A 27,927-nucleotide genomic window follows, 5' to 3' on the forward strand; every position below is an offset into this window, starting at 1 on the left:
GGTGAGGGAGATATTGGGAAACATTGGAAGTTAAAGCCATTGACATATTATTTGAGAACTTGGGAAAGGGATCCCCCTAAGTGCATGTGAAACTGGCGTGTCAGAAATCACATGACAAAAAGAGTGACTTGAGTGCATGTGCAGATCACCATGATAAAAACTGCGGGAAAAGCTTGGTACAAAAGTAGCGTGACAGTACAATAGTGTGGGCAAACGTGGTCACGAGTGGCATGGTACGTGTCGGGCTCATTCGGAAACGTAACCGTACATGACTAAGCAAAGAAACACACCGATACATAAAATATCAAATAATGCATGGGTTGGTTGACCCCGAGTGACATAGGAACTGTGTAGTGCGACTAATCTGTAGCACAATGGTAAAATTAGCTGGGGTAGACCAGACTGAGGAGACATGGAGTCATGAGTCATGATCAGAATACACAAATGGTGCCAGGATGTTCTGACAGTAGTTAAAATGCTATAGGCTAGAAGATCCTTACATAGAAGAGGTGAAGTAAATACCTGTGTGGCCTTTGTGAGGAAAGAAGAGACGGTCCCAATGGGAAGGAAAAACAAGAGTGAGAGCGAGAGTCAGCCAAATGTACAGGCAATAGGGTAGGAGGGTCCAAACAGCGGAACCGTGCACTGAAATGTGTGACTTTCATACCATTGTCATACCCCCACCATGTGTGCCCGGGACTGTGCTCGTGTTTGTTTTATAATTTTCAATAAAAATTTAATTTATAAAAAAGTCTATTGTCCTATCTATGTAGTAAAGTAAAGCTCTTAACGTGAAGCATGTGAAGAGCGCGTTCTGCTACAGAACCAGGTTTAGGAAAGAAAACTGGTAACTCAGCTGATTGGTTTATCTGAAAGGCAGAAACATCTACGGGAAGGTATTTAGGGTTGGTGTGGAGAACTATCCTGTCTTGGTGTAGCTGAAAGAAGGGTTCTTCTAAAGTTAATGCCTGTAGCTCACCAACTCTCCTCAGTGATGTGATGGCAATGAGGAAAGCAACTTTCCATGAGAGGAATTGCAAAGGGCACTTCTGCAATAGTTCAAAAGGTGGACCCATGAGCCTTGTGAGAACAATTTTGAGATTCTACACTGAGGCAGAAGAATCCATAGCGGTAGTACTCTTTTTGAGCCTCCCATTATAGCTTTAATTACTTAGACTCTGAATAGTGACAGATGTTGCCAATTTTCCAATTCGGCAGCTACTGCTGCAAAGTGCAAATTAATAGACATATACGCCGGTCCTGTTCGCTGTAAATGTAACAGGTAACTAATAATGTTTTTTATGGAAGCATCTAAAGGACTGATTTTGTTATTGCAGTATAACACAAATCTTTTCCATTTTGCTGCATAGCAAGCTCTGGTGGTAGGCTTTCTTGCTTCTTTTAGAATATTCATACAGTTCCTTGGGATTTGGATGTCCGATTTCTCCATAGTTCTGTGTGAGGCGACTGGAGGTGAGGTGCAGCTTTTGATGTGGAACTATTAACAGCTCCAACAGGGTGGTGTACCGTGGTTGACGGGCGCATGTGGAAGCTACTTAAATTAGTGTGAGGGATGTTTGCCTGAGTTTCCGAACCACACACAAAATAAGCGTGAGAGGCGGAAAAGCATAAGCAAATATCACTGACTAGTTCATCCATAGGGCATTGCCCTTTGAGAGTGGGTGTGGGAACCTGGAGCCGAAACGTGGCATTTTGTGTTTGACTGTGGCGATCAGGTCTATCTGTGGAATACCCCATTGTCGAAAATAGGGAAGGAGAACTTGGGGATGAAGTTCCCACTTGTGAATTTGCGGTCTCCTTCTGTTGAGGAGGTCGGCAATTTGATTGTTTACACCTGGGAGATGTTCTGCCAGAAGATAAATCTGGTGATGGATTGCCCACTTCCAAATGGCTTGAGGAAGAGTTTACAGTTGGAGGAAGTGTGTCGTCCCTGCCCTGCTTTTTCACATAATACATTGCGGTCAGTGTTGGTCATGAGGCGAGTTTGAAAAGCTTTGAGTGCCAGGAAAAACTGCTAAAAGCTCTAGGTAATTGATGTGGAGAGTCTTGTACTTGTTTCTCCACAGGCCCTGTATTGTGTAACCTTTGAGAAGAGCCCCCAACCAGTTACAGATGCGTCTGCTGTGAGCACGATCTGAGGGATTGGGTCGATGAAAGGCCGGCCTGCTAAGTTTTGTGGGTTCCACCATGGCAGAGAGCGATGGGTACGGCCATCTACCAACACTAGATCGGTTAATTGACCCTGCGACTGATTCCACTGACGTGCTAAGCACTCTTGTAGGGGTGCATGGGGTACAATTGTGATGCATATGCCATCATTCCCAGCAGTTGCATGAACACTCTGGCTGGTAAAGCTTGGTTGGGTTGAAATTGTAGAGTCATAGCTTGAATATTGCAGATTCTGGCTACATTGGGAGAAGCTAGAGCTTTGACTGGGTCTAGACTGGCTCCTAGGTAAGACCGCATCTGTGACCGATGCAGGTGAGATTTTGGAGCATTGATGGTGAACCTCAGTTGATGATGTAGATCCATTGTGATCTGTGTGCTGTAGACAGTCCTGGTGAGAGCTGGCTTTGGTAAGCCAGTCGTCTAGATAGGGGGAAGACGTGAATTTGTTGTCTCCTGAGATGAGCAGCGACTACCGCCAGACATATGGTAAAAACTCTGGGCGCTGTAGTCTCTCAGAAGGGAAGCACCGTGAATTGGTAATGCTTGCCGGCTATCACAAATCTGAGGTAATTGCGATGAGTCGGATAAATTGGAACATGAAAATATGCGTCTTTTAAATCTAGGGTAGACAAAGTCGCTCTTTGTAAAAGTGGGAGAACCTGTTGAAGTGTTACCATGTGAAAATGCTCCGACAGTATAGAACAGTTTAGCTCTATGCGATCTAGAATAGGTCATAGGGAACCAACCTTTCTGGGGATGAGAAAGTACAGATAGTAAACCTCTGAGTCCTGGTACTGTATTGGAACCAGCTCTATTGCCCCTTTCAGTAAGAGGGACTGAACTTCTTGTTTCAGCAAGTGTAAGTGTCCTGGAGACAACTTGTGAGATCGAGGTGGAATGTTTGGGGGATTGCTGTTAAGCTCCAGGCAATAACCATGATTGATAATTCCAAGCACCCATTTGTCTGATGTTATAGACTGCCAAATGGGGAGAAGTTGCTGAAGTCTTCCTCCGACAGATGTGGTGTAGTCGTCGGGGGGGGGGGGGGACGGAGGGAGGGGGGAGGGTAGAGCGTGGGCAAGTCACGGTTTGTTGGGGAAGGGGAGTTATGGGGTGTGTTGCCCTTACCCCTACCCTTGAAGATGTTGCCTCCATCACCTCCTCGAAAAAATACTCTTGAGGGAAAGGACTGGGTGTTACCTTTGTAAGTGGAGGTATTTTGATCGGGGGATGGGGTTTTTGACCTTCTTCTGTAAAAGGAGCGAAAAAAGGAGCCTCTGCTGGAGGTAGTCTGGAGTTCTCCCATAGATTTAGCTACTTCCGTGTACTTTTTCATTTTCTCTAAAGCCTGGTCTACGTTAGAACCAAACAGGTGCTCCTTATCAAAGGGTGTGCTAAGGATTGATTGTTTAACTTCAGGTTTAAACCCTTTAATCCTTAACCAAGGGTGAATCCTGAAGAGGATGCTGGTGTTAACCTCCCTAGCTGCGGTGTCTGCGGCATCTAGAGCACATTGTATAGAGGAATTAGAAATGAGCTTACCCTCATTTACTAAGTCCTGTGCTTTAGCCTTCTGCTCATCTGGGAGATATTGGAGCAAGTGCTCCATTTCGTACCAGAGTGCCTTGTCATATCTGGCTAAAAGGTCCTGCATATTTGCAATACCCCATTGATTTGCAGATTGAGCAACTATGCGCTTGCCAGAAGCATCAATTAATTTGGACTTTTTATCTGGCGGAGGAGCATCCCCTGATGTTTGTGAATTTGCCCACTTACGAGCATTAGATACAACAAGGGAATCTAATGGCAATTATCTCTTGATAAATATAGGGTCTGTAGGAGAGGCTATATTTTGCCTGTCCACTCCAGGAGTCAAGATGCAGGGCTGTGACCGGGTCTTTAAAAATCTTGTCAGCATGTCGCATCATGCCTTTAAACATGGGAAGTCCCTGTGAGGCAGAAGCTAAAGTCTCAAACAAAACATTTTCATCTAGTTATTCTTTGGGCAATTTCAACCCCATGGTGATGTGCAGCCCTGGCAATGAGTTCTTAGTGTGATGCATTGTCGTCTGGACGAGATGGTTTGGTAAAGGTGTGGATCAGTATCACCTGGAGGATCAATTCTGTAATCTCTCCATGGATCTATTGGGAGATTCATCCCCCCATGATCTGCATCGTCATGGTGAGATTGTGGGGAATCCTGAATTGTGATCGGCAAAGAATTCTGAGGTGGAGACTGAAGCGCTGGAGGAGGTGATGATAGATGGAAAGGACTTGTAGCTACATATTCTTTCTTCAAGGGGATCTTGTAAGAAGTGTCCTCGTCCTGAAGCTTGTGTTTTTGAGGTGGTTTTGTGTAAATATGGCCAGTCTCAGGGTTAATATGTAGCCTCTTTTGCTTTGGATCTGGTGTTGGCGGAATAGTGTCCACTTTCGGATCCGAAGGGGTTTCTGTGTTTGGGTGCTGAAGTTTTCGGTGCCGGTGTCTTCAGTGCAGACGTAGGCTGGCTTTACAGCGAGGAAGGTTTCAGCATGGAGCATTTAGGCTCCGAGCCAGACTTATGCTTGTAACCGGAAGGATTCGGCTCCGAGGAGGACTTTTGAGACTCGGTTTCAAGCCGGAAGGCTTGACTTGCTGTTTTGGAGCCGGGCCCAGAGGCGGGGCATCGGAAACGTCGTCTTGGTGCCTACCTTGGGCAGAAGGCAGAGGTGGTGCCGAAGCCTTGTGTTTTTTCGGTGTCTCTGGATGCAAGGGGTCTTCGGTATTCACGTCACCTTAGACCTCGACGCCGAAGAACTACCGCAGGGACATCTCGAGCTTCGAGTATGGGTCTTGTTCGGAGAAGGCTTCCTTCTCTTCTGCCGCTGATGCCTCAATGTCTTCTTGGCGGGAGGCTTCACTGAAGATGTCTGGCGTGTTTTCGATGCATCTCTCAGCATTGAGCCCGACTATCACAAAGAGTCCTTGTGCTCGGGAGACAAGCACAAGTTGCACACTTCGTGTGAGTTGGTACGCGAATACTTTGCGTGGCACCAAGGACAGTATTTAAACGGAGTCAGAACCATCAACAGAGAGCTGTTGGGGCACGGATAGACCGTGAAGGCAGTCCACAAAGCTTTCAGATGGAAGGTTGTCAGAACGAAACAAGGAGAAGTGGGAATGCGTACGGAAAATATAGCGTTGAGGAAGAGAGTTGAGCGTCAAGGGTAACCCCAAGAACGGTTTCGAACCAGAGCACAGCAATACACGTCTGAACCCGATGGCGGGAAAAAAACATTCTAACAATGGAGTTGATACCCATGCGCACTATCACCGAAAGGAGGAGTCACCTTACCTCGTGACTAGGAAAGACTTCTAGGAAGAAAAACAACTTGCAAACATCCGGACCCAACACTAGATGGCAGGAGTATGCAAAGCATGTGTATACACAGCACACATGACTCAAACATACATTTCCACCACTAAGGGCATTCCCTGATCCCTGCCGGAGGACGCAAAGGCAACCCTCGAGACTTGTGTCTGAACAAGCAATTTATTACAGGACCAGCATTCTTTAAAATTAAACGCAGCAAAACACTGCACGCAATAACTTCTAGACCTCAATGAAAGTCATTGGAAAAAACAAAATTTCAGTATTGCCAGAATTGTCTATTTTCTCCAGAAGATGCGATGGCAACCCTCCTTTGAGATTTATGTTAACTCACACATTCATAATTGTCAGGTTCCCACCTTCCCATTTTCATACCAGCTCCCAGTGGAGGGCTCTTTAAAAAGTAGTTGTAGCAGCTCCTAAATAAAAAAAAATGGTTCAATATTTTTCTCTCTTGTTAAGGAACTTTAAATAGTGTCCTTGGCAAGAACCGTCTGAAACTGGGGTACTGGCGTTCCATCCTGGTGAATAAGCAAGTATTGAGCTAGTTGCGGTGGCATGACCTGCAAGCTTAATCTGCCCATAATCTGGGGTCAGCAATTGCTTTAACATTATAGTTGTCCATTTGGCCATCTGCTCAGAGTTTGATTGCCTCACTTTCTGCTCCCACAAACAGACAATTACACAACCAATCTTTGTCATAGAACTCATCTTATTCTGACTCCCCGGCTTCAAATTTACAGGGAACTCAATATAGTAACAGTCTAGTCTGACGTTTCTCTTCATCATTGATAATCCAATTATTTTAATATCCTACTTTCTGGAATAGAGTCTTGGAAATATCCCACAGAAGCACCGGCCTTTTGAGTGCAGGGTGCCTTGTTGGAGTGTTCAATCCAAACCAATTCCGTCACATTTCTTACCCAAAGCAATGTTTATTAGATTGATTACAGTCCTCCAACTTAAATGAAACTGAATGCATCCTACAAACCAAGACCTTAAATGCTAATGTTCAACGCCGTAAACTGTGCACGTTAAGGCAGTTTGGGACGACAACCTTTATTTTTAAATGCATATAATTTAATTAGCCCCTCTCTGCTTGTCCGGTGTCAAGCCCCACAAAGTAGCATAAATGCAAACCCAGAACCGCATTAAGAGGCGACAATGACATTATTGTTTCCCTGACCCATCCTCAGATGAGGAGAATATTTTACTTTATATCAGTCACAGGTAACCACCTACTTCTAGTTGTGTCTGTAAATCTGGGGTGGGAAGAAGGGATGCAGCATTTGTTCACTTAGGAAGCCCTTCACTAAAACCTTCACATGATGCACAAACTGAATGGGTCTTAAAACGGAATGCTAATAGTAGGATGTCCTATAGTTGGGACTGGATTAATTATTACCATTATTATCACTAAGTGGAAATTCTTTTGGTAAGTCACGTATTAAGTTGTTGGTCCTAACAATAATATTCTAGCCGTTTGTGGTCTTAGGCACCACAAATCGGATTCCCTTGCATGGCAACTCTACATCGTTTTTTAGGGCAATGATGTGCTAGTCATATTAAAGAACCGTCACATAACATTTACTCATTTAAATACATAAGTATGACTCGATAGAAAGAAAAAGTTGGGAATGAAAAAGAAAAAAAACAACCTGAATACTTGCTATCAGAAGATAGACAGAAAAAAGGACAATGACAGAAAACTTAATAAAATGTGAGAAAAACCTAATGAAAATAAACACTGTCTAAGCCTCAAAGTAATACTTTCACAGATGTTGGCTGTAAGGGTTGGAAGAAAGGAAAACAAAATGGGATTGAATTGGAGTGTAGCTCGTTTCACAACATTTATAGCAACATAAGTGGTTGTGCTACCATGGTACCTCATAGATCAATAGTCTAATAAAAAAGATATTCTACAGTGCTTTAATATCACCCTCGGACAGTAAGGTATGCTCCAAGCATATGAAGCTTAAGAACATATCTGGGATTTTAAAAAACAGAATAGGATGAAGATGGCAAAATGGTATTTGTGGATAACCATTAAACCACAAACTAAAATCTAAAAAGACAAAATAAATGACACAGATCATCATTTCAGAGCATGACATAATAGAAACTATTGAACTATATAAATTCATTATTTCATGACGTGCAACAATTATTTTAACAAAATCAGAGATTACTATTATTAGCACCTACCTGGTTTGGACTGACTTGTATTGGCCTTTTTTTAATGATCCATGTTACAGATTCAGACAATGGTGGGGTGGTCAATGAGCCAAAGTATGTCCAATAATCTGGGCAATACGGTAACAGACATGATGGGTCGAAGTTTTTAAAATCAGTGAGCGTATCCTGAAAGACACAAGGTTCATATCCATAAATAAACACAAAGTAGAAAACAAAACTGTATTACAATAAGTTGCCAATCTAAGTTTTCTTTTGCTTTCTAAGGCTACATGGGTAAAGTACAAATGACAAATATAGCGGCCCTTGCCAGTGATATTCAACACAAGAGAAAATGATTTAGCCAGGCACTGCCATTCCATAAAAGTAAGACATTCCATAAAAGGAAGACTACCACCAAGATGGCAGCGTCATGAAGGAGTTTGTCGGCCACAGTTCCAGGTGCCTGTTAACTCCTGGACCGGACATCTGAACATGCCAAGGAAATCCTTGGAGACATGAGGCAAGCAGAAGGAGGAGCACCATGATCAACAATAACCCAGAGTGGTGACCGCAGAGACCAGGTCTAGCCATCTTGAATCAAACCGCAGAGGATGTCAGATGTGCCTAAAAGCATCTGGAGAAGGACGGCTGTAACTGTGACAGCAGCAAGAGTAGAGTGGCTAGCAGAAAACAGAGACATCACAAGATACTCAATGATGAGGATACACAATAAAAGATCCAGGAAGAGAGGCAAGGCAGAGGAAAGGACAAGGGGCCACCCCCACTCTTGGGAACAGGAGATTAGTGGAGATATGAAGGAGTATGGTCTAAGTAGTGGTGGGGGAAATAAACACTAGTGCAATCCCCGGCAATGTGACAAAGAGGAACAGAGGCTGCAGGAGTGATCCTCATTTTAGCCCAAATACAAGAGTAAAATTGGACTGGATATCAGGTAGTTGCTGGAAAGCATAAAAAGTTGAGGAAGAAAGGGAGCTTGGTTCAATGGCTCACTGTCCATCCCTACCCACTTAGATATTCATAACACATCAGTTTAGTTTGCCTTCCCATACGCATTTCAGCGGCGCCACCACATATCTATCATTCGACTATTTCCAGTGCTCTCATCCTGGCTAGTATATTTTTTTCTAGCCCTCTGCAGTTTGTTGGTCTCCGGACACTGCAGGGGAAAGCTGATGATCTCATGTGCAAATATGGTATCCACGGTTATGGGGCCCTTAGGGTCATTCTCAACATTGCTAAGTTAGCATGAGCTCTGCTGCCAAGATGCTGCTTTGCGCACATTACTACATGACTTTATTTTACAAGACTCGGTTTGTGTCTTTCACATGAGAATGGTCTGCTTTCTGCGTTCTCTGCTGTTCCGGGAATTTAGTCTGAACACGATGTGCAAGGCCGAAAAACATGACCCTTGTTTTTCTTTTCTGGTCAGTCCATATTACCTAGACAACACATGCTAGACACAACTGCACTGCTAGGGAACTCGAGCTTTGATATTACTGAGTTGCATGTTGTTCACACACACACTTGGAGGGAAACCTTTCCTTGGAGAAGAGCTATGCTGTTCCTATTATGTAAAGCTACCATCCAGGCTTGGAGTTATGGGGTCTGCTGACAAAGCCCAGAGATCTTTTATATAATATACCTCAACGTACCAAGGGGAGGGTGGTTAGGCCTTATAGTCCTTTTCCCACTGTCTGTAAGCAATTTCCTCCCCTTTCATATTCAATGGTATTGCAACAATGCCAGGTTTATGCATTTTGCGGCTGGTAGTGGCTCTTATACTGCATTATAAAGCATGATAGTTCAAATAAACATTTTGAACTATACAGTGACTGACTATCCTTACTGTGGACAAGTACGAGTGAGTGAGCGAAAGGGTACTTGCTACTGCGATTCCGGAGAGAGTCGGGAGTGTTGTGTTCTGGGTTGTCTAACCATTTGTGGCTTTGTGATTTTGTCGGAGAACGAATAAAACACTATAGCTGGTCGGTCCTGGGATTTTGGGCACTAAGGTGGTAGGAAGGTACAAGCCCTATACTCCGAGGTCCAGTTTTCCTGCGCATAGTTCTGTGTATGTGCAGAATCCCCGCACACCACTCTGCCATTATTGGTGCTCCAAAGACTTCTCTGAAAGGATTCTAGGTCAGGAAGCCAAACCACTTAAGCCACATTCTTTTGTTGGAGGCTCTGCTAATCTCACTTCTTTAAGGTCCAGGCGATTTGAGAATTGTGCTGCTATCTTCCATTTCCTTTTTGAGGGGCCCAATGACTTGTGTTAAATCCCAATAAATATAACCTTTTTAGGTAGCTCCAAAAGTAACCTGGTGTGCCAAAATGCTATTATTCTCCCTCCAGCAGCACCTTCAGGGACAGCATCATCAACTTCACTTTCCCCTCTTTGCAGTTCTCACTCTCCTGCATTGATCCCCCCCCCCAGTTTGCATCATCAGGGCTAAGTGGCATTGCACAGGGGTTGCACTGGCACCTGAAATAAGTTGCATACAATGGTTCTGAAGGATATACAGGGAGATTCAGTAGCTTTGTGAACTAGTACTGGTGAGAAGAGGCTGGGCAATAAGAATTAGGGTTCAGTGCATACAAATGTGTTGGATATTAAATCGAATATGGATCACCCCATAATCTTGGTTCTCAAAAGCTACTGGTGGACTACCAGCATGTTTTATTGTTATGGATGACAAACAACTCCATTGTGGGTTGACCCCATTTGTGAAAGACGTTAGCCACTTGGACGAGCTTCCATTCAAGGCAGTCCAATAGTGTGTGACCGATTGAGTCTGCCCGATTGTTCGGTCGTTCAGGGAGATGCTCCACGGCAATTTCATCATGATGGGAGATGGCCAAGTCATACAATAAGAGCGACTTTTCCGACAGAAACCGCAATCTCGTTCCTCCTTCTTTCATGATGTAAAACATCAATGTTCTGTTGTCCGCTCTTACGGGACTACGAGACCTGCTAGACTTGAATGAAATGCTTGGAGACCCAGTCTTATGGCTCGGAGCTGTAGGATTGCAAGTTGACGTGGCAAGTCTTTTCCACGTCTGATCACAGGAGTTTTGCATGTGTGCTCCCCTGTCATCCATGGAGGCATCAGTTGTATTATTCTGTGCGATGAAGGGTGTACAGGAAGCCCTATATCGAGACAGAGAGATCTGACACCAGATCAGCGCTTGTTTCAAACATCTCGTGACCTGGATTCTGTTCACGCGCCGTGAACTTTTCCATTGGTTGTTCAGTTCTTGATGGACAAGTCTCATCCGGAGTCAGCAATGGGGGGAAAACCTATGCACAAGGTCATCAGGCCCAGCAGTTTTGTACTGCCCAATTTTGACAGACTGTTTGGTAGAGAAGGTTTTAGCCATGGACTGCAGCGTTCCTCGTTTTTCCAGTGTGGGGAAAGCTTTTCCCAGCTGTGAGTCCAATATTTCTCCTAGGAATCACAGTTCTGTGCAAGGTTTTCTGTATGACCTGTTGCTGTTCAGTGTTAATCAAAACCGGTGAAATTGAGTTATGCAGGCGGCAGTCAAAGTGCTTGCTTCTTCCTTTGATGGAGCATTGGCAAACTAATTATTCACGGATGGGTATACCTGGTGACCCTGTTGTCTGAGGTCAGCGGCCACTGGTGCTGGACACTTGGTAAATATCAGTAGTGCTGATATGAAACTGAAAGGGAGTGCCTTGAATTTGTTTATGCTCCCCGCAACTGCAAAGTGGAGGTGTTTCCTGTGCCTCCAATGTATTGGAATATGAAAATATTAGACAGAGGGACATCAGATAGTAATTTCTCTAGAGCATCAGGGGTCTTCTTGGAGAGTTATGCAGAAAATCAGTTTTTTGAGGAACTCGTGGAGTTTCCGGAGGTCCATAAATGATCTTTCTTTACTAGTCATTTAAAAAAAATGTCATTAGAAAGAATCTGGAAAAAAAATCTTGATTCTTTTGTGCCTACAAGACCACTTTGATCGCGCCTTGGAGAATGAGGAGAATTTCATGTTGCAGCTCCCCCAAATTGAGTTTGCATTAAAGGGGGGGATTGAAGGTTAGAATAGTTGTTTTTAGTAAACTCCTGGGTATGACCTGAATTAACAATCTGCCTCATCCTTTGGCCCCTTGTTCTCGCTTCCCATGCTGATGATGATCTCGACATTGAAGGGGTGTTTTAGTCGACAATGATCAGATCGCTAACTCTGGTCTCAACGTCAAAGGTGGTTTTATTAACTATGGTAGTCGCTGCAACACGAATTGTCGTCAAGGACGTTGATCTTTTCTTCAACGTCAATAAAGTCACCTGTGGGGACTGGAAGTTTAGGCTGTGATCATCATGCTTAGAGTGTGGTTCTTTGGAAGCTCTATGGTTTTTGTGGGTAGAGTTGGCTGTGGGCACTTTACGTTATAGGTTTAGGTCAGGAAAATGCACGTTTCTTTTTTAGCGCTGCCTTCATGGAAGTGCTTGGAGGAGTACTTTTCACAGAATCTTGACCACAGGATAGGGCCTCCCCTTTAGGAGGGTATTTTTGTATTCCAATAAATAAAGCGACAATCTCCTCTCCCCGTCCTTTAGGTTTTAGATGGAAAGGTACTACATATGTTGCAGAGCAAAGAAATATGGGCTTGATAAAGGCAATAAATGTGCTATTCATGTGGGTCAGTTTAGATTTCTTCTCACTACAAGTAGAACACAACTTGAAAAGAGCTTTCTTCTGTCACCCGTGGTGACAGTTGATGACCGATGAAGGGTCTTCCTTGGCCTAGATACAAAATAATTTTTCTTAAAAACAACTTAAAGTAGTGTGAAAGCTAATCGTAGGACTAGTTCAGTGCCATGTGGGACGAGAAAAACGACAGGATAAGGTCGCCGAGAGGTTAGAGAAGAGCTCTGCCTAGGGACTCACTAACACACGACATGCACTAGAAATCTGAGCTATGGTGACCTCTAGGAGGAGTAGGAGAGCAAGCACTTCATTGGCTGATGTTCCGGTTGCTTCAAATGAGGTTAATGTGCTACTAAACAAACACTGTTGTTGAGGTCCATGACCATATTAACACTGTTTACTGCTATTTAATATTACAAGGTATTCCCGGGCTGACGACAGGGAATGATTCAAGCATGGGAATATATGCAGGATCCAATGCTTGAGAGGAGGTAAATAATGCACAGAGCACATTCTAACAGAAACTAGGGGTCTACCTCCAAATAGGGACATTCTGGAAAGAAGTGTGCAAAGCCCTATAGGAAGCACCAGGATCTGCAGTCTCAGTGGAAGGGAAGACTGTTATTGTGGATTGGGAGCAGTGGATGTGGAGGGGACGGGGCAACAAAGTGTGTGAAACATTCTGCTACAAAATACTGGACATGCACCAACACACATCATCATGCAATTGCCCTCAGAAACGGTAGAACTCGCCTGAGAATAGTAAATTAGCCTGGTCCTACAACAGTGAGTTTGGCTGAATTTTAAAATTTAAAAAACACCAAGTTTTTTTGTAGGGAGTTCTTTTATATTTTATTTTTAAGTTTCAGATTTTGGAAGTCAATAATTTAGTGTCTAGGGGCCAGATGTAGGAAGGCAAATACCGGTCGGTAACGGCCGATTCTGGCCGTTACCGACCGGTATTTGGTTTTTGAGATGTAGGGGGCCCAAATTGTAACGATTCTGTAAATTTACAGACTCGGTAAAATACTGAATCGGTAAATTTACCAAATCGGTAAATTTAAATGTAGGTGGCACTTAAAATAGTGCCACAGGCCCTTAAGAATTCGTTATTTACCATGAAATACTATTTCATGGTAAATAACGAATTCCTGTGTACATGCACATCTGTGCGTGTACACCTGTGCCATGCACCTGTCCCCTAAGGGCATGTATGTGTGTCACATGGCACACAAGCCAGAATCAGGGGTACAACAGGGTGTCAAAGTGACACCCTGTCCCCCTTGTCAATTCGGTAATTTTACCGAATCGGTAAATACCGATCCGGTAAATACCGAATCCTACAGATTCAGTCTTTTTTACAGATTTTTTACCTACATTGGATTTACCGAATCAAAAATCACCGAATCGGTAAACTTCGGTATTTATGAATCGGTAAATCTAATTTACCTACATCTAGCCCTTGGTTCTTAAACAGGAAGATTTCTAACTATATTGATAGATATACGATTAATATACATCTTCATGCAAATTTGGCAAACAGGACCTAGCCTGTTTTACTTTTGCAAAAATTTCTTAAAATGGAAAGTGTTCATCTAGTGTCTACATCTAAGAAATAATGTGTACCATACCAAATGGATCAATACAAGTGTTACTGGACTTGGTTGGATGGGCTTATGTCACATCCTTTAAAGTCATTGAAATAGCACAGCAGGTTAACCACTTAGTTCCGAGCTCTATGTGTAGTTTAATAGCCAACAGCTTTCAGTACTAATCCCAGAAACCAGGTTCTGCCTTTCATTCTACTTACGTCGTCAAATTGACATCAATAAAGTGGGGTAACTAAGCAGTGCTTATTTATAATGCTAATACTTCTAAACAAATGAGGTATCAAGAACTCTCTAAAAAAAAAAACTTAAATGACACAATTAGGAAATTATGCTAAGAATGTAAAAATCGGTATAAGATTTCGCAGAGTTCACTCAAAAGACCATAAAAATATAAAACACTTATATCACTGTTATTCAAGGGATACAACATTAGCCAAGTAAAACGGTAATAGTAGGGTTTTTAAATAAATACACAATGATATTGTTAATCAACATTTTTTCTCAAAGTGCCATATTCAACTAAACGATACAAAGTTACAGTAAGGACAACTGTATTGTTAGCAAGAATTGAGATTTACCTTGTGCTTTACAAGTGGCAATGCATCAATCAATTTTTGAAGCTCTTGATGATGTTTTCCGATCTACAAAGTGAAAATGTGATCAGATCATTAGCAAAAGATAGCAATTCTACCACAATAAGCACATCCGAATGTTAATGTTTCATATGTTTACAATTCACATCAAAAGGCTGTTGGTTGAAGTCCAGAAAGATTAGTAATATTTTAAATAAATGAGAAGGAAAAGCATAGTTCTTTTTCATAAGTGCCTTCCTTTATTCCTTGTGGTTATAGGAAACAAGGGAACCCGAAGGTAGTACACTAGGGACCATGGACGTTTAACTTATTACAAAAAACAGTGGACCCTAGTAGTTTGGGTGATCAGGGTAAGAATAGACACAAACTGGAATAGTATTTATGTCCTTTGTCCAGCCGGACAGGAATTTATTTGGCGATGCACACAATCAGAAAGTAATGTCAAGGGGGCACAGCCTGTGACCCACAGTTAACAAGACAAAACAACAAGTATAGGCAAGAGCGAGCAAATCGGTCTGTATACTTATAATCAGTGAACAGACTTAATTGTAGTTTGAGTGACCATTGTACATAGTATTCACAAGCATATTCAGTACATATTGCCGTTCATGCAAGACAGATCCTTAGGCGGGGAGGTAGTACAGGTCGAGAGAAGTGGATCGATTTGGCGATCCCCGTCAGAGATGCCGCGTCCTGCGATTCTGCAACCGGCACAACTCGAGCCGTAATCTGGACGGTCTAATTGACTCGAAAGCGGGAAAATCTGAAATACACGCTATCATTGGTCGAAATCGATCCACTTCTCTAGACCTGTACTACCTCTCCGCCTAAGGATCTGTCTTGGATGAAAGACAATTGTTTATAATTCCAAGACAAACATGATTTATATATTTGTCCTGAAGATGCTGCCATTTATCATGTTTTTCGGCATCGAAACGTCGTCGACACAATAGGATCATATGTACTGAATATGCTTGTGAATACGATGTACAATGGTCACTCAAACTACAATCAAGTCTGTTTACTGATTATAAGTATACCGACCGATTTGCTCGCTCTTGCCTATACTTGTTGTTTTGTCTTGTTCACTGTGGGTCACAGGCTGTGCCCCCTTGACATTACTTTCTGATTGTGTGCATCGCCAAATAAATTCCTGTCCGGCTGGACAAAGGACATAAATACTATTCCAGTTTGTGTCTATTCTTACCCTGATCACCCAAACTACTAGGGTCCACTGTTTTTTGTAATATATTCCTTTATTCCTTAGCATAGTACAGCTTCCTGAAATAGGTATTTGTGAGGAAATCAGGTTTTTCAAAAATGTAAAAAAACGAAAACATATCTGGCTTCACATTTTTCACCTAAATTCAAATTTAAATACACAGTTCAATACACCATTGATCTAAATTTCATGGCAGACAGGAGTCTAAGATAATGCTTCACTTTCCAGGGCAGCAGTCAAACAAAAACTTACAATACCAAAAATTACACCTCCCAGCAACACTACCATATACATAACCCAAAAACAATTAACAGGGAAACCACTGTCCTTAAAAAAAACCTCGGACTTTTTGTTGCCAGTTAAGAACTCTGTTTTACCTTTCTCTGTTTAAGTGTTTAATGAACTCACGTTTTAATTTTTTTTCTGCCCAGCATTGCACTTCACCCCCCGAGATTCTAAGTCAGGACCGGAGGCTCCGATTATGCTTCTCTCTCTTCGCTTTATTCTGTAACAATTTTTCCCAGCAGCCACAAAAGCCATAAACTTCATCGTTTTTCAGAAGAGGGTAAGAAAAAACGAAAATGAAGCAGCAAGAAGAACAAAATCCAACTCGGACTGCAACTCCCATGGTCCCCAGGGGTAATGTCCACACAGTCCTGCTATAGTGTCCTTGCTCTCTACATAGTCTCCTTGTCCTAGCTGTCCTTCCTCTTTCTTCGCTGCTTACGCAGCCAGTTAAGTGCACTTTTCCTTCCTTATCCTCAACTGGGGAGCCACGCTGTGTGGAGCGAGTCGAGAGAGCCTTGTACCCGAATCCACCTCACCTGAAAGCCCTATTCTAGGGTCCGTACTTCCCGCATTGCATTACTTTTATCACGAATGCCCCGGCAGGGGTCCATATTGCTGTTCGACCGCGCTTTTACGCCTGCAGGCTTATTGTTCCTTTGAGAACCTTAGTGGCACGCTGGGAGGCGGTGAGAGGCCCGGTCCTTTGTGAGGGTCTAGTGTGCCAGGGGTCAGTGCTTGCCATAATTGCAGAGTTTCTGCTGCCCCAAAAAGCTTAGCAGTTCAAGGGTCTGCCCATAATTTTCCCTCTGGTAACCCTGAGGGCCTTAGGTTGAAGTTACCGCCTCAGTTTGGTGTGACTGGCTCCTGATTGGCTCCTTACTGTTAACTAATGATGGAGCAAGACGATGTCTATGTTGAAGAAGAGGTGAAGTACCTCCCTTATGAGGACGCCTTTTTCGAGGCAGTAGATACATCCATTTATAGGTGTGTTAATGAAGTTGTAGGGCCCATGTAGCAGCGACTCTCCGAGCGAATCGTCCAGGAGTGCACCAAGCTGGTGCAGGCACGTTGGGAGGTCCCATCACAGCTCCCTGCAGTGGAGGGTCCCCCACCCCCTAAGAGAGCTTGTAGTGAGGGTGACCCCGGGGACACTCCTACGGTTGATAAGGGGCATTTGAATGCTTGCGTAGCACATTCTTAGCAAGAGCAACTCCACCCACCCTGGTCCCGCCTCTGACCGCTGAGCCAGTCCCACTCCCCACACTGGATTCCCCTAACAAGGATGGGGATACCCCGGAGGATTCAGACGACGACACAGGGTTTTCGCGCTCTTGGCGCCAGGCTGGGTAGTCCACCACTCTTCCGCAGGACAGCTCGGGCATGCTGAACCCGGATGAAAATATTCATCTCCGCAAGCCCCTGGAGAAGGAGGCGTGGGGTTGCCTGCAGTCTGAATGTCTGCACCCTACTTTGGACAGGAAGGTGGCCTGTTCACTGGAGCTGGACTCCAAGATGGCAACATTCCTTGCCAAATATATGAAAGATCCGCGAAGGGGATAGACCGCTCTTGGCGTTCATGCCAAGATAAACTGCTGGACCCATAGGACCTTTAACCAAAATCTTAGACATGGCGGAGGACGCCAAAGATTCAGGGACCACCGTTTCCCTAGAGGTACTCTCCAATTGGGCGCAGCGTGCCATAATATTCCTAGGCAACACCAACTGTGCCCTGTCGACGGAGCGTCGATCTCTCCTAATTAAATTGGACCCCAAGTTAGGGGACCTGGCCTCTTCAGAGGCTGGGGCAGTGGCACAAGGGGGGGGCTCTTTGGCGACCCCTTTTGTAACGGAGCTAGGAAAGTTTGTGGCCACGTTTACCTCGCTGGCCCAGTCCAGTATCAACAGGGTTTTCCAGCCCCGGGTCTCTCAAGGAGGCGGTCGCAGTAGGGACCGCTCAACCGCCCATGGTGTACACTCCATTTCCAACCGGGGACAAGGCTCCGGGCGTGGTCAGTATTCCACCAGCGCCACTTACTCCGAGTTCTAACCCACGAGGGGGAAACGGTTCAGAGGCCATGGTTTCAAAAACAACACGAGCGTGGCTAGCAGCCGACCTTGATGGCTGCGTAGCGAAAGAGCTCGGTGTAGAAAACGGCCCTTCCACTAATCTGATTGTTGATCCGTCACGACTTCAAGCACCAGAAGCTGTGCCCAGAGCGCGGGACCAAGCAGCCGCGACCGGTAAAACTCCGGAACTGCTACTCGGCGGAGAACCGGTTAAAACAAAGCCGACGTCTTGCGGCCTAAACGGACATCCGGACGCCGGCCTGTAGTGCTACAGGAGCCCGACCGGAAGTGGTACCAGGGCGGCAGGACTCTACAGGAAATACCGCCCTGCCACCTTGAGCCCCAGAGCCCTGGAGGTTCGGGTCATGGTACCGGACCTACTGTGACCAGCAGAGGAGCGGGTGTGTTCAGCATTGCTCCGGCCCCCCAGCGCGAGCACAACAACTGCCGATAGACGGGGACATCGGTATAACCCACTGAAGCGGGTCTGGCGGCGCCCAAGTGAGTGATCCCTACGCCTGCGGACCGGTGGCGGTGAGGAGGGGGCCCGGTTTAAAGTCTCCCTCCCGCCTCCCTCCCAGGCTGTGCAAACGATCTCGACACAGTGTGGCCGCCCAGTGAACTGCGGGAGTGGATAGCCCATGGCGGCCATTTATAGAACGACACACATCATCATCCTACAGCCTTTGGGGCGCATATTGTTTGGACGCCTAGACGGATAGGTGTGGCGGTGGTGCATACACGAATAAGGTGGAGAATACACGGAGGGGGAGTGCACTGGGCTACCAGTACTAAGAAGACGCGGCTTGAGCGGTGAACTTCCATGCACATAACTGGCCAGTGCTGCCCAAGACAACAGCAGCATACACTGCCTGGAGACGCGCTGCTCCGGTGGAGAGCACCATCACAGCTCCCCCTTCCCTTGCAGTGGAATTGCTGGGCGAGATATTCATCCTGATGAGAGGGTAGTCACCTCTTACCAACAGCAGGCGAGGGAATTGATCATCTCATACTTGCAGCGGTGAAAGCGACCACACAAAACCTCACATACAGAGTGGAGAGGTGACGCAGAGTATCCACCACAACAGCGAAGCACCGGGAGCAAGGCATCAGCACGAGAGACACATCTCCGCCACAGGACACTCAAAATGGCGACGTAATGGCAGGCAGGGGAACAAAAACCCACGCAGCACAGCTGAAATTGGACAAATTTGCCTATGAGAAAACAACCTCACCGGCGGCGGAGGGACGTACACCATCCGGGAAATCACAAGAGAGTGATGGGACCAAGAAGGTGACCCTTGAAGAGGTTATGAAAGCCTTGGCGCAGGTACAAACCACTGTTGGGACAATATCTACCGACGTCACGCTGCTACGGGCAGACTTTCATAAGCTGACAGAGCGGATAAAAGAAGTTGAGATAGTCACGAAATCTCTAGTAGAGGATGTCTCAGAACTACAGACAACTGTGGTCCGCCTCGAGAACGAAAACAAACTCATTAAGGAGAAGTTGGATGACCAAGAAGGACGCTCCAGAAGGAATAACGTAAGAATTTTGGGAATTCCGGAGTCTGAAGGCCTGCCTGCAATGGACCTTTATGTGGAGGACCTGATCAAGAACGGACTACAGCCCAAGGGTCTGTCTCACTTCTTCTCTGTGGAAAGAGCGCACAGAGTCCCTGGCGGGAAACCAAAACCAGGAGCGGCCCGAGGCCAGTACTGGCTAGACTCTTTAACTTTAGAGACAGGGATGCGATCCTCCAAGCCGCAAGAATCGCACCACCGATCCGGGTACAGAACTCCTCCATTGCATTATTTCCCGATTACACGGCGGAGGTCGCCCGTAGACGTAAAAGCTTCCTGGAAGAAAAGAAGGCAATGAGAGCGAAAGAAATACAGTATTCTATGCTATTTCCGGCAAGACTGCGAGTGGTGGCCAACAACAAGACGTGGTTTTTTGATACACCGGAAGCGGCATACGATTGGCTGGAGGGTTGGAGACGGGTGGATGCACCTCGCCGAACTAACAGAAACAATCGACACCACCAACAGGGGGAACATACCGGCTCTTCGGCTTCCAGGCGCACAACTCCAGAAAGATCGCCAGGACCGGATTCAATGAACAACGAACACTGACAGGCCGCAAGTTCCATCGGCAGTCGCTAACAAGACTGTTGCCACGAACAAAGATGGTCGGGTTGTTATCGGACACTGGCTCGGGGGCAGACTGAGGAGGACGTGAAGGGCCGAAGCCACCACGAGACCTTTACCCCAGCAAGCAAGTACTATGGGTTTGAACGGGGACATGCACTCTGCTAAGTTGGGGGGGGGCAGGCAGTTCAAAGTCCGTTGTGCAGGGAGGTAGGGGGGTACGGGTTCTCGTGTTCTTGAGTTGAAGTAAAAAAGCAGGACACAATGGCAAAGACACACTGGTAGCGTCGCGGAGCGATAAACAATGCACACAAAGTTTGTGGTCGCGCACTTACCTCACAGCTAAACTCGACATGACGCTAAGCTCACAACGTGATACCGGAGCGGCAGACACACAGGAGACGCAGGTGACATCACTGAAATATGTTGACGTGGAATGTACGGGGACTAGGCGATAAGATTAAGAGAGGGCTACTGATGCAGGCCATAAAGCGACTTGGACCGGCACTGGTCCTATTGCAAGAAACACATCTTATCGGTAAGGCAAATCAGGCGCTAGATAGGCGAGGGTACAAAATGGCGGTTCACTCAGACTTCACATCAGGCTCGAGAGGGACAGGTATTCTGGTGCGGAAGACATTCCGTTTCATGGTGTTAGGCACCAAAACAGGCGATCAGGGCTGTTTTGCGGCCGTCCAGGGACACTGGGAAGGTAGATCACTGAATGTGGTATCAGTTTACATACCTCCATCGCTCCACTCCATTGCACTGCCAGCACTGGGAAAATTCCTCTTAGAACTACCGGCAGGAGACCTTATCATAGGTGGCGATTTTAACGCAACAGCACGTGAAGCAACAGATCGCCTCCCTGCTCGGACACAGACTCAAGGGCCTACTCGCTTCACCAGTTTTCTGGAAGCGCTGGGACTGACAGACGTGTGGAGGCACATACACCCCACCTTACAACAGTACACTTATTACAAAGCAACACATAATAGCCCATCGCGCATTGATTATTTCCTGACACAGACTACTGGTGCAATGACCATTGACAACGTAAACATACACCCTAGAGGGATTTCAGACCACTCCCCGATGACCCTGACACTGTCCAGCCAGGAAAAAACCCGCAAGAGAATATACCCAATATATCCGGGGTATCTTAAAATCCCCACAATTCGGAAGGACTTGCGGAAAGCAACGCAGTATTACTTCACCGAAAACTCAGCGTCGGTTTCCTCTCCCTCGATCCTTTGGGAGGCCTACAAGACAGTCCTGAGGGGCCAAGCCATAACATCCATTACGGGGTACAAACGGTCGCAACAGCAGGAATTAGCGGACTTAGAACTCGCACTGCACACAGCAAACACAAATCACATGGCAGACCCTACACCGGAATCCTTACACTCACTACAGTCATGTCAGCAACGGCATGGGGACTACCTGAAGAAATGGACCATTGACAATATTGCGGCAACCACACACAGAATTTATGATGTAGGAGACAAGGCAGGGAAAATGTTAGCCTGGCTGGACAAAAAAGGGGGAGGCACTAAAGGTATACTACAACTGCGCGCCCCAGACAGCACACTTGGATCACGTCCAGCAGATATAGTCGGCACCATGGCAGACTATTTCCAAACAGTATACACCCCGGATAGGGAGGTAACAAGAGACGAGGCTGCAGCCTCCCTCAGCCACATACCAACCCCAACACTCGCACCCGAAGCGGCAGAGGAACTAGAAGCCGATCTCACGTCGGATGAAATACAATCGGCCATTAAGGCAGTGCAGTCCGGGAAAGCGATGGGCCCCAACGGGATCCCCGTTGAATGGTATAAGTTAATGTCGGAGACATTAAGCGCGCCGCTGTTGGCAACGTACACAGACAGTCTGGCGCTCGCTGAGCTCCCACTAGACCAGAGGACCGCGACAATCGTAGCGATCCAGAAACCCGGAAAACCCCCAACAGAATGTAGCTCCTATCGTCCCATATCCCTCATAAACGCAGAAGCGAAAATCCTAGCGAAACTGTTGGCTACTAGACTGATGGCCCACCTTCCACAACTGATCCACCTGGATCAATCGGGATTTATGCCACACAGAAGTACAGCCCTGAACCTTCGGCGAGTCCATGTCGGCAGCGGCAGTGATATTATCCGTGGACGCAAGGATGGCATTCGATACCTTTTTGCAGTGCTCTCGCATATGGGATTCGGTCCAAATTTATCTCTTGGATTCAACTCCTATACGCCCATCCGATCGCACACGTAGCGGCGAACGGCCACATTTCGCGCCCGATCCTGCTTGCGAGGGGAACTCGCTAAGGGTGCCCCCTGTCCCCATTACTATTTGCCCTGGTGCTGGAGCTGCTGGCGACCTGGATTAGAACTACCCCATTGTTGAAAGGAATCAGTTGGGGAGAGGGCTGGGAAGATAGAGTTTCCCTCTACGCGGATGACATGTTGGTCGATCTGATGGAGCCGGAACGTGGCATACCAGAGCTCCTTGTACTATGCGATACTCATGGGGCGGCATCAGGCTATACGATAAATTGGACAAAGTCCGTGATTTATATACTACACGAGCCGGAACCAGTCCTGCCCGTAGGGTACCAGCTAGAGGTGACAGTGGATTCCTTTAAATATCTCGGTATATATGTCACCAAGGACCCATCGGAGTTTTATGACAAAAATCTGAAACCACCGCTCGATCGACTCCGACGTGAAATATTGGGCAAGTCTGCCTTTGACGTTATTGGGGAGAGCGCACTGTATAAAATGATGGCATTGCCCCGCTTCCTCTATGCCCTTGAAAACACCCCCTATCCGGTGTCCCCACGCTACTTTCAACAACGGCTATGGTCTCCAGCCTACTATGGGGAGATCGCCTTGCACGTATAGCACATGTAAAACTAAACAGAAGCTGGTATGGGGGAGGAATCGCATTACCAAACATACAGATGTACTACTGGGCAGCGCAGCTTAAGATCATTAATCACTGGATACATATACCCCACGAAGACCCAGCATATAAGGCGGATAGAATACAGCTAGGCACACACAGCTAGTTGGCAGCGCTCTACCACAAAGGGTTGGCGGCAAAACTTATAGGACCCACGAAGCACACAGTAAAAATATGGTACGCAGCTCAGACAAAACTTGGATGGAATGGCCTGATCACTAAACAAACTCCATTATGGGACACCAAGGCGCTGGGAAACCTAAGGCAGAGCAGAGGCTTTACGCAGTGGGACAATATTGGTATATCAATAGTGGGGGACTTGTGGGCAGAAGGGACAGTAATCCCATTCCCCCAGCTGCAGCAAACCTATGGCCTAGGCCCTACCGAACTCTATAGGTAGGTACAAGTTAGGCATGCTTTACTGACTGCGGTACATACAGAGATCCCTGAAGCCTCCCCACTGGAGGACCGACTGCTTACAGACTTTATGCAACACAGCGCTACCTCCCTCACATACCGCAAGCTGACAAACAACTTACCAGACCTTACTAATAAACTGCGAGAGAAATGGGGGAGCGAACTGGGCGAAATGGACGACACCGAGTGGAATGAAGCGCTAGCATCCCCGAAAGAGATAGGCATTTCTGCCAAATTCCGTTTGGTGCAGCTTAAGATATTGCACCGGATATACTACACCAGGACCACATTACATAAATTTCACCGGGCACAACATCCATACTGTCTTCGTGGGTGTGGGGAAGAAGGGACCTTTCTGCACACCATCTGGGACTGCCCAAGTGTGCTGGAGTACTGGACGCAGGTGATGCGTACTATCTCCCAAACACTAGAGGTCTCTCTCCTACCTGAACCCCGCAAATGTCTCTTGAATATATGGGAACCAGATGATCTTTCACGCCATGGTCAAATCTGGGGAACGATAGGCATGATGGTAGCCAAAAGAGACATAGCAGAGAAATGGGGAGCGGCCGATGTACCTACGCTAGCACACTAGTGTAGAAATATGGATGTACTAATGCTCACAGAAAGAGCGGTATATACGACAAGGGCATGTCCACGCAAGTGGAACAAGATCAGGATGCCATGGAGTGTATATAGGGGGGACCTGTGTGACCCGCTGCCTGAAGAGACCACTACAGACTCCGATGACGAGATAGAAGAAGAGGATGAACTTAGTTTATCCTGAAAGTTGCAAGTAATGGCGACTGCAGTTCTGCGTGACTTTTGCGAGCGACTCACTACGGTGAGGTGACGCAGCCAGTGTACACATAGCCATGCACAAATGCTGAATACAAACTACATTGTTGTAATTAATATCAACTGCCTAAGTTACTGTTTGGTTACTACTACTGATCACTATTGGTGAAACATTGCATTGTATACACTAAAAAAAAGTAAGACAATACTTTATCTACAGCTTACACTGACACAAATACCTAATGCTCATCCAATACGCCGCCGGACCCAGGGTTGTCGGCTGACGGGCTGTTACTCCAACAAAGCGAAATGACAATTGTATATCAACGCGGCCGGCCCCTTGGGTTGTAGGCCTTGAGCTGTGTAATGGTGTTATTCTGCAATAAAGGTCTTTGTAAAAAAACAAACAAAAAATAAACACCAACAGAGGAGGCAACACCGGTAAGTGTCTTGCCAGCTGTGCATCTTTGTATTGAGGGTCGACTGGTGTGCTTTCAAGAAGTTGGGCAAGTATTACAACAGATGCTTGGGTTTTGCAAACCATCCAGGGGTTTCACATAGAGTTCTACCACACCCCACGTCAGGAATGCCACCCTCATCCCATCTCCTTCTCCGCGGCGGATGTCCAGTTCGTCGACGAAGATGTTTCAGTGTTACTCCGCAAAGAGGCCATTTGTCGGTCAGAAATGCATCCTCGCGGTTCTCTCAACAACATTTTCCTAGTGGACAAGACCGATGGAGGTTGCCGGCCGGTCATCAACCTCAAGGAGTTCAACGGGTGATTGGTGTACCGACATTTCAAGATGGAAGTGATGCACTTGCTCAGGGATATTCTCCTTCCATCCGACTGGATGGTGCTTCTGGACCTCAAGGATGCGTATTTGGTGGTCCCCATTCATCCACCGCACAGGCGGTTCCTCAGGTTCAGCTGGAAGGATCAGGTTTACGAGTTCACCGCCCTTCCGTTCGGTCTTTTTCTCTGCATCTTTGTGCTTTACAAAGGTGAACCACCCGGTGGTGGAGTTTCTCAGAGCTCAGGGTATCCGACTGATTGTTTACCTGAATGACATCTTAATTATGGCACAATGCCCTGGAACTTTGTCGGTCCAGCTCCGTCAGTCGGTGACTCTTTTGCAGAGTCTAGGGTTTGTGATCAACACGGACAAATCGGTCTTGACACCGACCCAGAGAGTAACGTTTCTTGGCTTCATCATGGACTCGGTCAAAGCTTCCTTGAGTTTGCCATCTCGGAAGATGGCCAAAATTCGTCACGAGTTACGGCAAACCATCTCCAAGTCTCATGCCTCGCTCAGGCAGATTGCCAGGGTGGTGGGACTTCTATCCTCGTCCATCCAGCCAATCTTCCCGGGTCCCCTGCATTATCGGGCCACACAGCGATTGAAGGCGTCTCACGTTTGGAAAGGGTTGCCCTACGACCACTCGGTACGCATTTCTGTGGAAGTAAAGGAAGAGATGGCGTGGTGGCTCACCCACATGAAAGCGTGCAACGGTCGAGCGATTTTTGGATCAGTTCCGGACTTGCTCATAGAGTCAGACGCCAGCAGGTCGGGATGGGCGCTCGCTGCGGAGAGTTTTCCACAGGCGGAGTCTGGTCTTCCGAAGAACAGACGTTGTACATCAACTGTCTGGAGCTCCTGGCGGCCGTCCTTCGCCGTCCGGTGCTGGACCAGGGACCAGGTTCAATCTTGTGGCCTCCTAAAGATGGACAATATTTTCACTGTTTGGTACTTCAATCAGCTGGGAGGCCCGCGCTCCCGGGCCTTGGCGAATCTGGAAAAAGACTTTTGGGAGTACTGCCTGGCACATCATGTCTCGGTGATGGCGGAATACCTCCCATGGAGGGCCAACCAGGTAGAGGATTGGCATTCAAGGTATCTGGTCGATTCCAGTCAATGGAAATTGGATGCCGTGGTCTTCAGGTGGCTGGCAAGCCTCTGGGGACGATTTACGATGTATCTCTTTGCGTCATGCCTGGATCATCAGCTTCCGCGTTTCTTCAGCTGGAGGTCGGACCCTCTAGCGGAAGGCACAGATGCTTTGCTGCAAGACTGGAGTGAGGAGAAGGGTTATGCATTCCCCACTACTCCATGATCGTGCGGGCAGCGGCCAGAGCCGCCAATAGAGAACAGAATTGGGTGTGGTGACGCCATACTAGAGGTCTCAAGTTTGGTTTCCGGTTCTTCTGGCACTTTCTTGGGATTTTTCAATCCTACTCCCCCCTGCTTCCTCACCTCCTTCTGAGTCCCAGCGGGGAAACTCATCACCTTGTCGCTGAGGGGACTCTCCACCTCATGGCATGGCGGCTTTCAGGCAGCGTTGGACGCTCCCGGGCCATTCGAGACCGGCTGAGAAGCACTTGTCCAAGGCCTGGGCAGACAGCACCTCTAAACGTCATCGCTCCACCTGGGCGAAGTGGATGCGTTGGTGTCTTCTACGGGGTTTGGATCCCATGGTAGAGGGAGTTGTTCCCATCCTGAATTATTTGGCAGAATTGGCAACGACCGGGCTAGTGTATCGCTTTATTAACACGATTCCCTCTGCGATTTCAGTGGCACATTGCCCGGTGGACGGCTCACCTTTAGTGGAACACCCCTTCGTTTGTAAGTTGTTGCGGGGTATTCGACTCTCGCTACCTCCGGAGCCACGCTACTCCACCCTCAGGGACGTCAACTTGGTCTTGAATCTTTTCCTCTCTTGGCAGCAGAATAAGTATCTTTCTTTGAAAGGCCATCCTTTTGTGTTTGGTTTCTTGTAGAAGGGTGTCTGGTGTTCGCGCTCTGGACATCTCAGCTAAAGTTTTTCCCCGGACGGGGTGACGTTCACGGTGGGTCACCGGACTAAGTCCCTGACTCGGTCTATCTCTTACCCCGTTTTTTTGGACAGTCCCAAGTTATGTGTGGTTAATTGTCTTAAGGCTTACGGAGACTTTACTCAAGAATTCTGCCCTCCAGGCGAACGTCCACTTCTGATTGACTTACGGAAACCACATAGAGTAGTCTCCTCCCCACCATTGCCCGGTGGGTGCTTTGGGTCATGCTGGAAGCGGGTATTGACACTAAACAGTTTGGTGCTCATTAAGCCAGAGGCGCAATGGCTTTTAAGGCTTTTTCTCTGGGAGCGTGATTGGAAGATATAATGCGAGCCGCGACTGGTCCTCGGACTCCACCTTCAAAAGGTTTTACTTTAAGCCAGTCTTGAAGGTTGCTCAATTGGTGGCAAGTGAGCTTTAAACTAGCATAATCGGAGCCTCCGGTTCTGACAAAGAATCGAAATTTGCCTAGAATAAGTAATGGTAAGTTTCCATTCTATTAAGGACACGGAGGCGAGGATTTTCCCACCCGTTGCACGTCTGTGCGAACCGGCCCATA

The 27,927-nt window shown here is 46.7% G+C and overlaps 1 protein-coding gene across 2 annotated transcripts in view; it reads right to left on the minus strand.

Moving 5' to 3' along the window:
* The window catches only part of CA5A (carbonic anhydrase 5A), a 294,099-nt gene that overhangs the window by 28,332 nt on the left and 237,840 nt on the right, over nt 1-27,927 (minus strand). For both annotated transcript variants that reach the window (XM_078670298.1, XM_078670297.1), the window contains exons 5-6: nt 14,617-14,679; nt 7,767-7,922 (exon numbers count right to left, since the gene is read on the minus strand). In XM_078670298.1, coding sequence (XP_078526424.1) covers nt 7,767-7,922; nt 14,617-14,679 — 219 coding nt within the window. The remainder of the gene's footprint in view (nt 1-7,766; nt 7,923-14,616; nt 14,680-27,927) is intronic.

This window comes from Lissotriton helveticus, chromosome 12 (assembly GCF_964261635.1).
Source record: "Lissotriton helveticus chromosome 12, aLisHel1.1, whole genome shotgun sequence".
In the NCBI taxonomy this organism is placed as follows: Eukaryota; Metazoa; Chordata; class Amphibia; order Caudata; family Salamandridae; genus Lissotriton; species Lissotriton helveticus.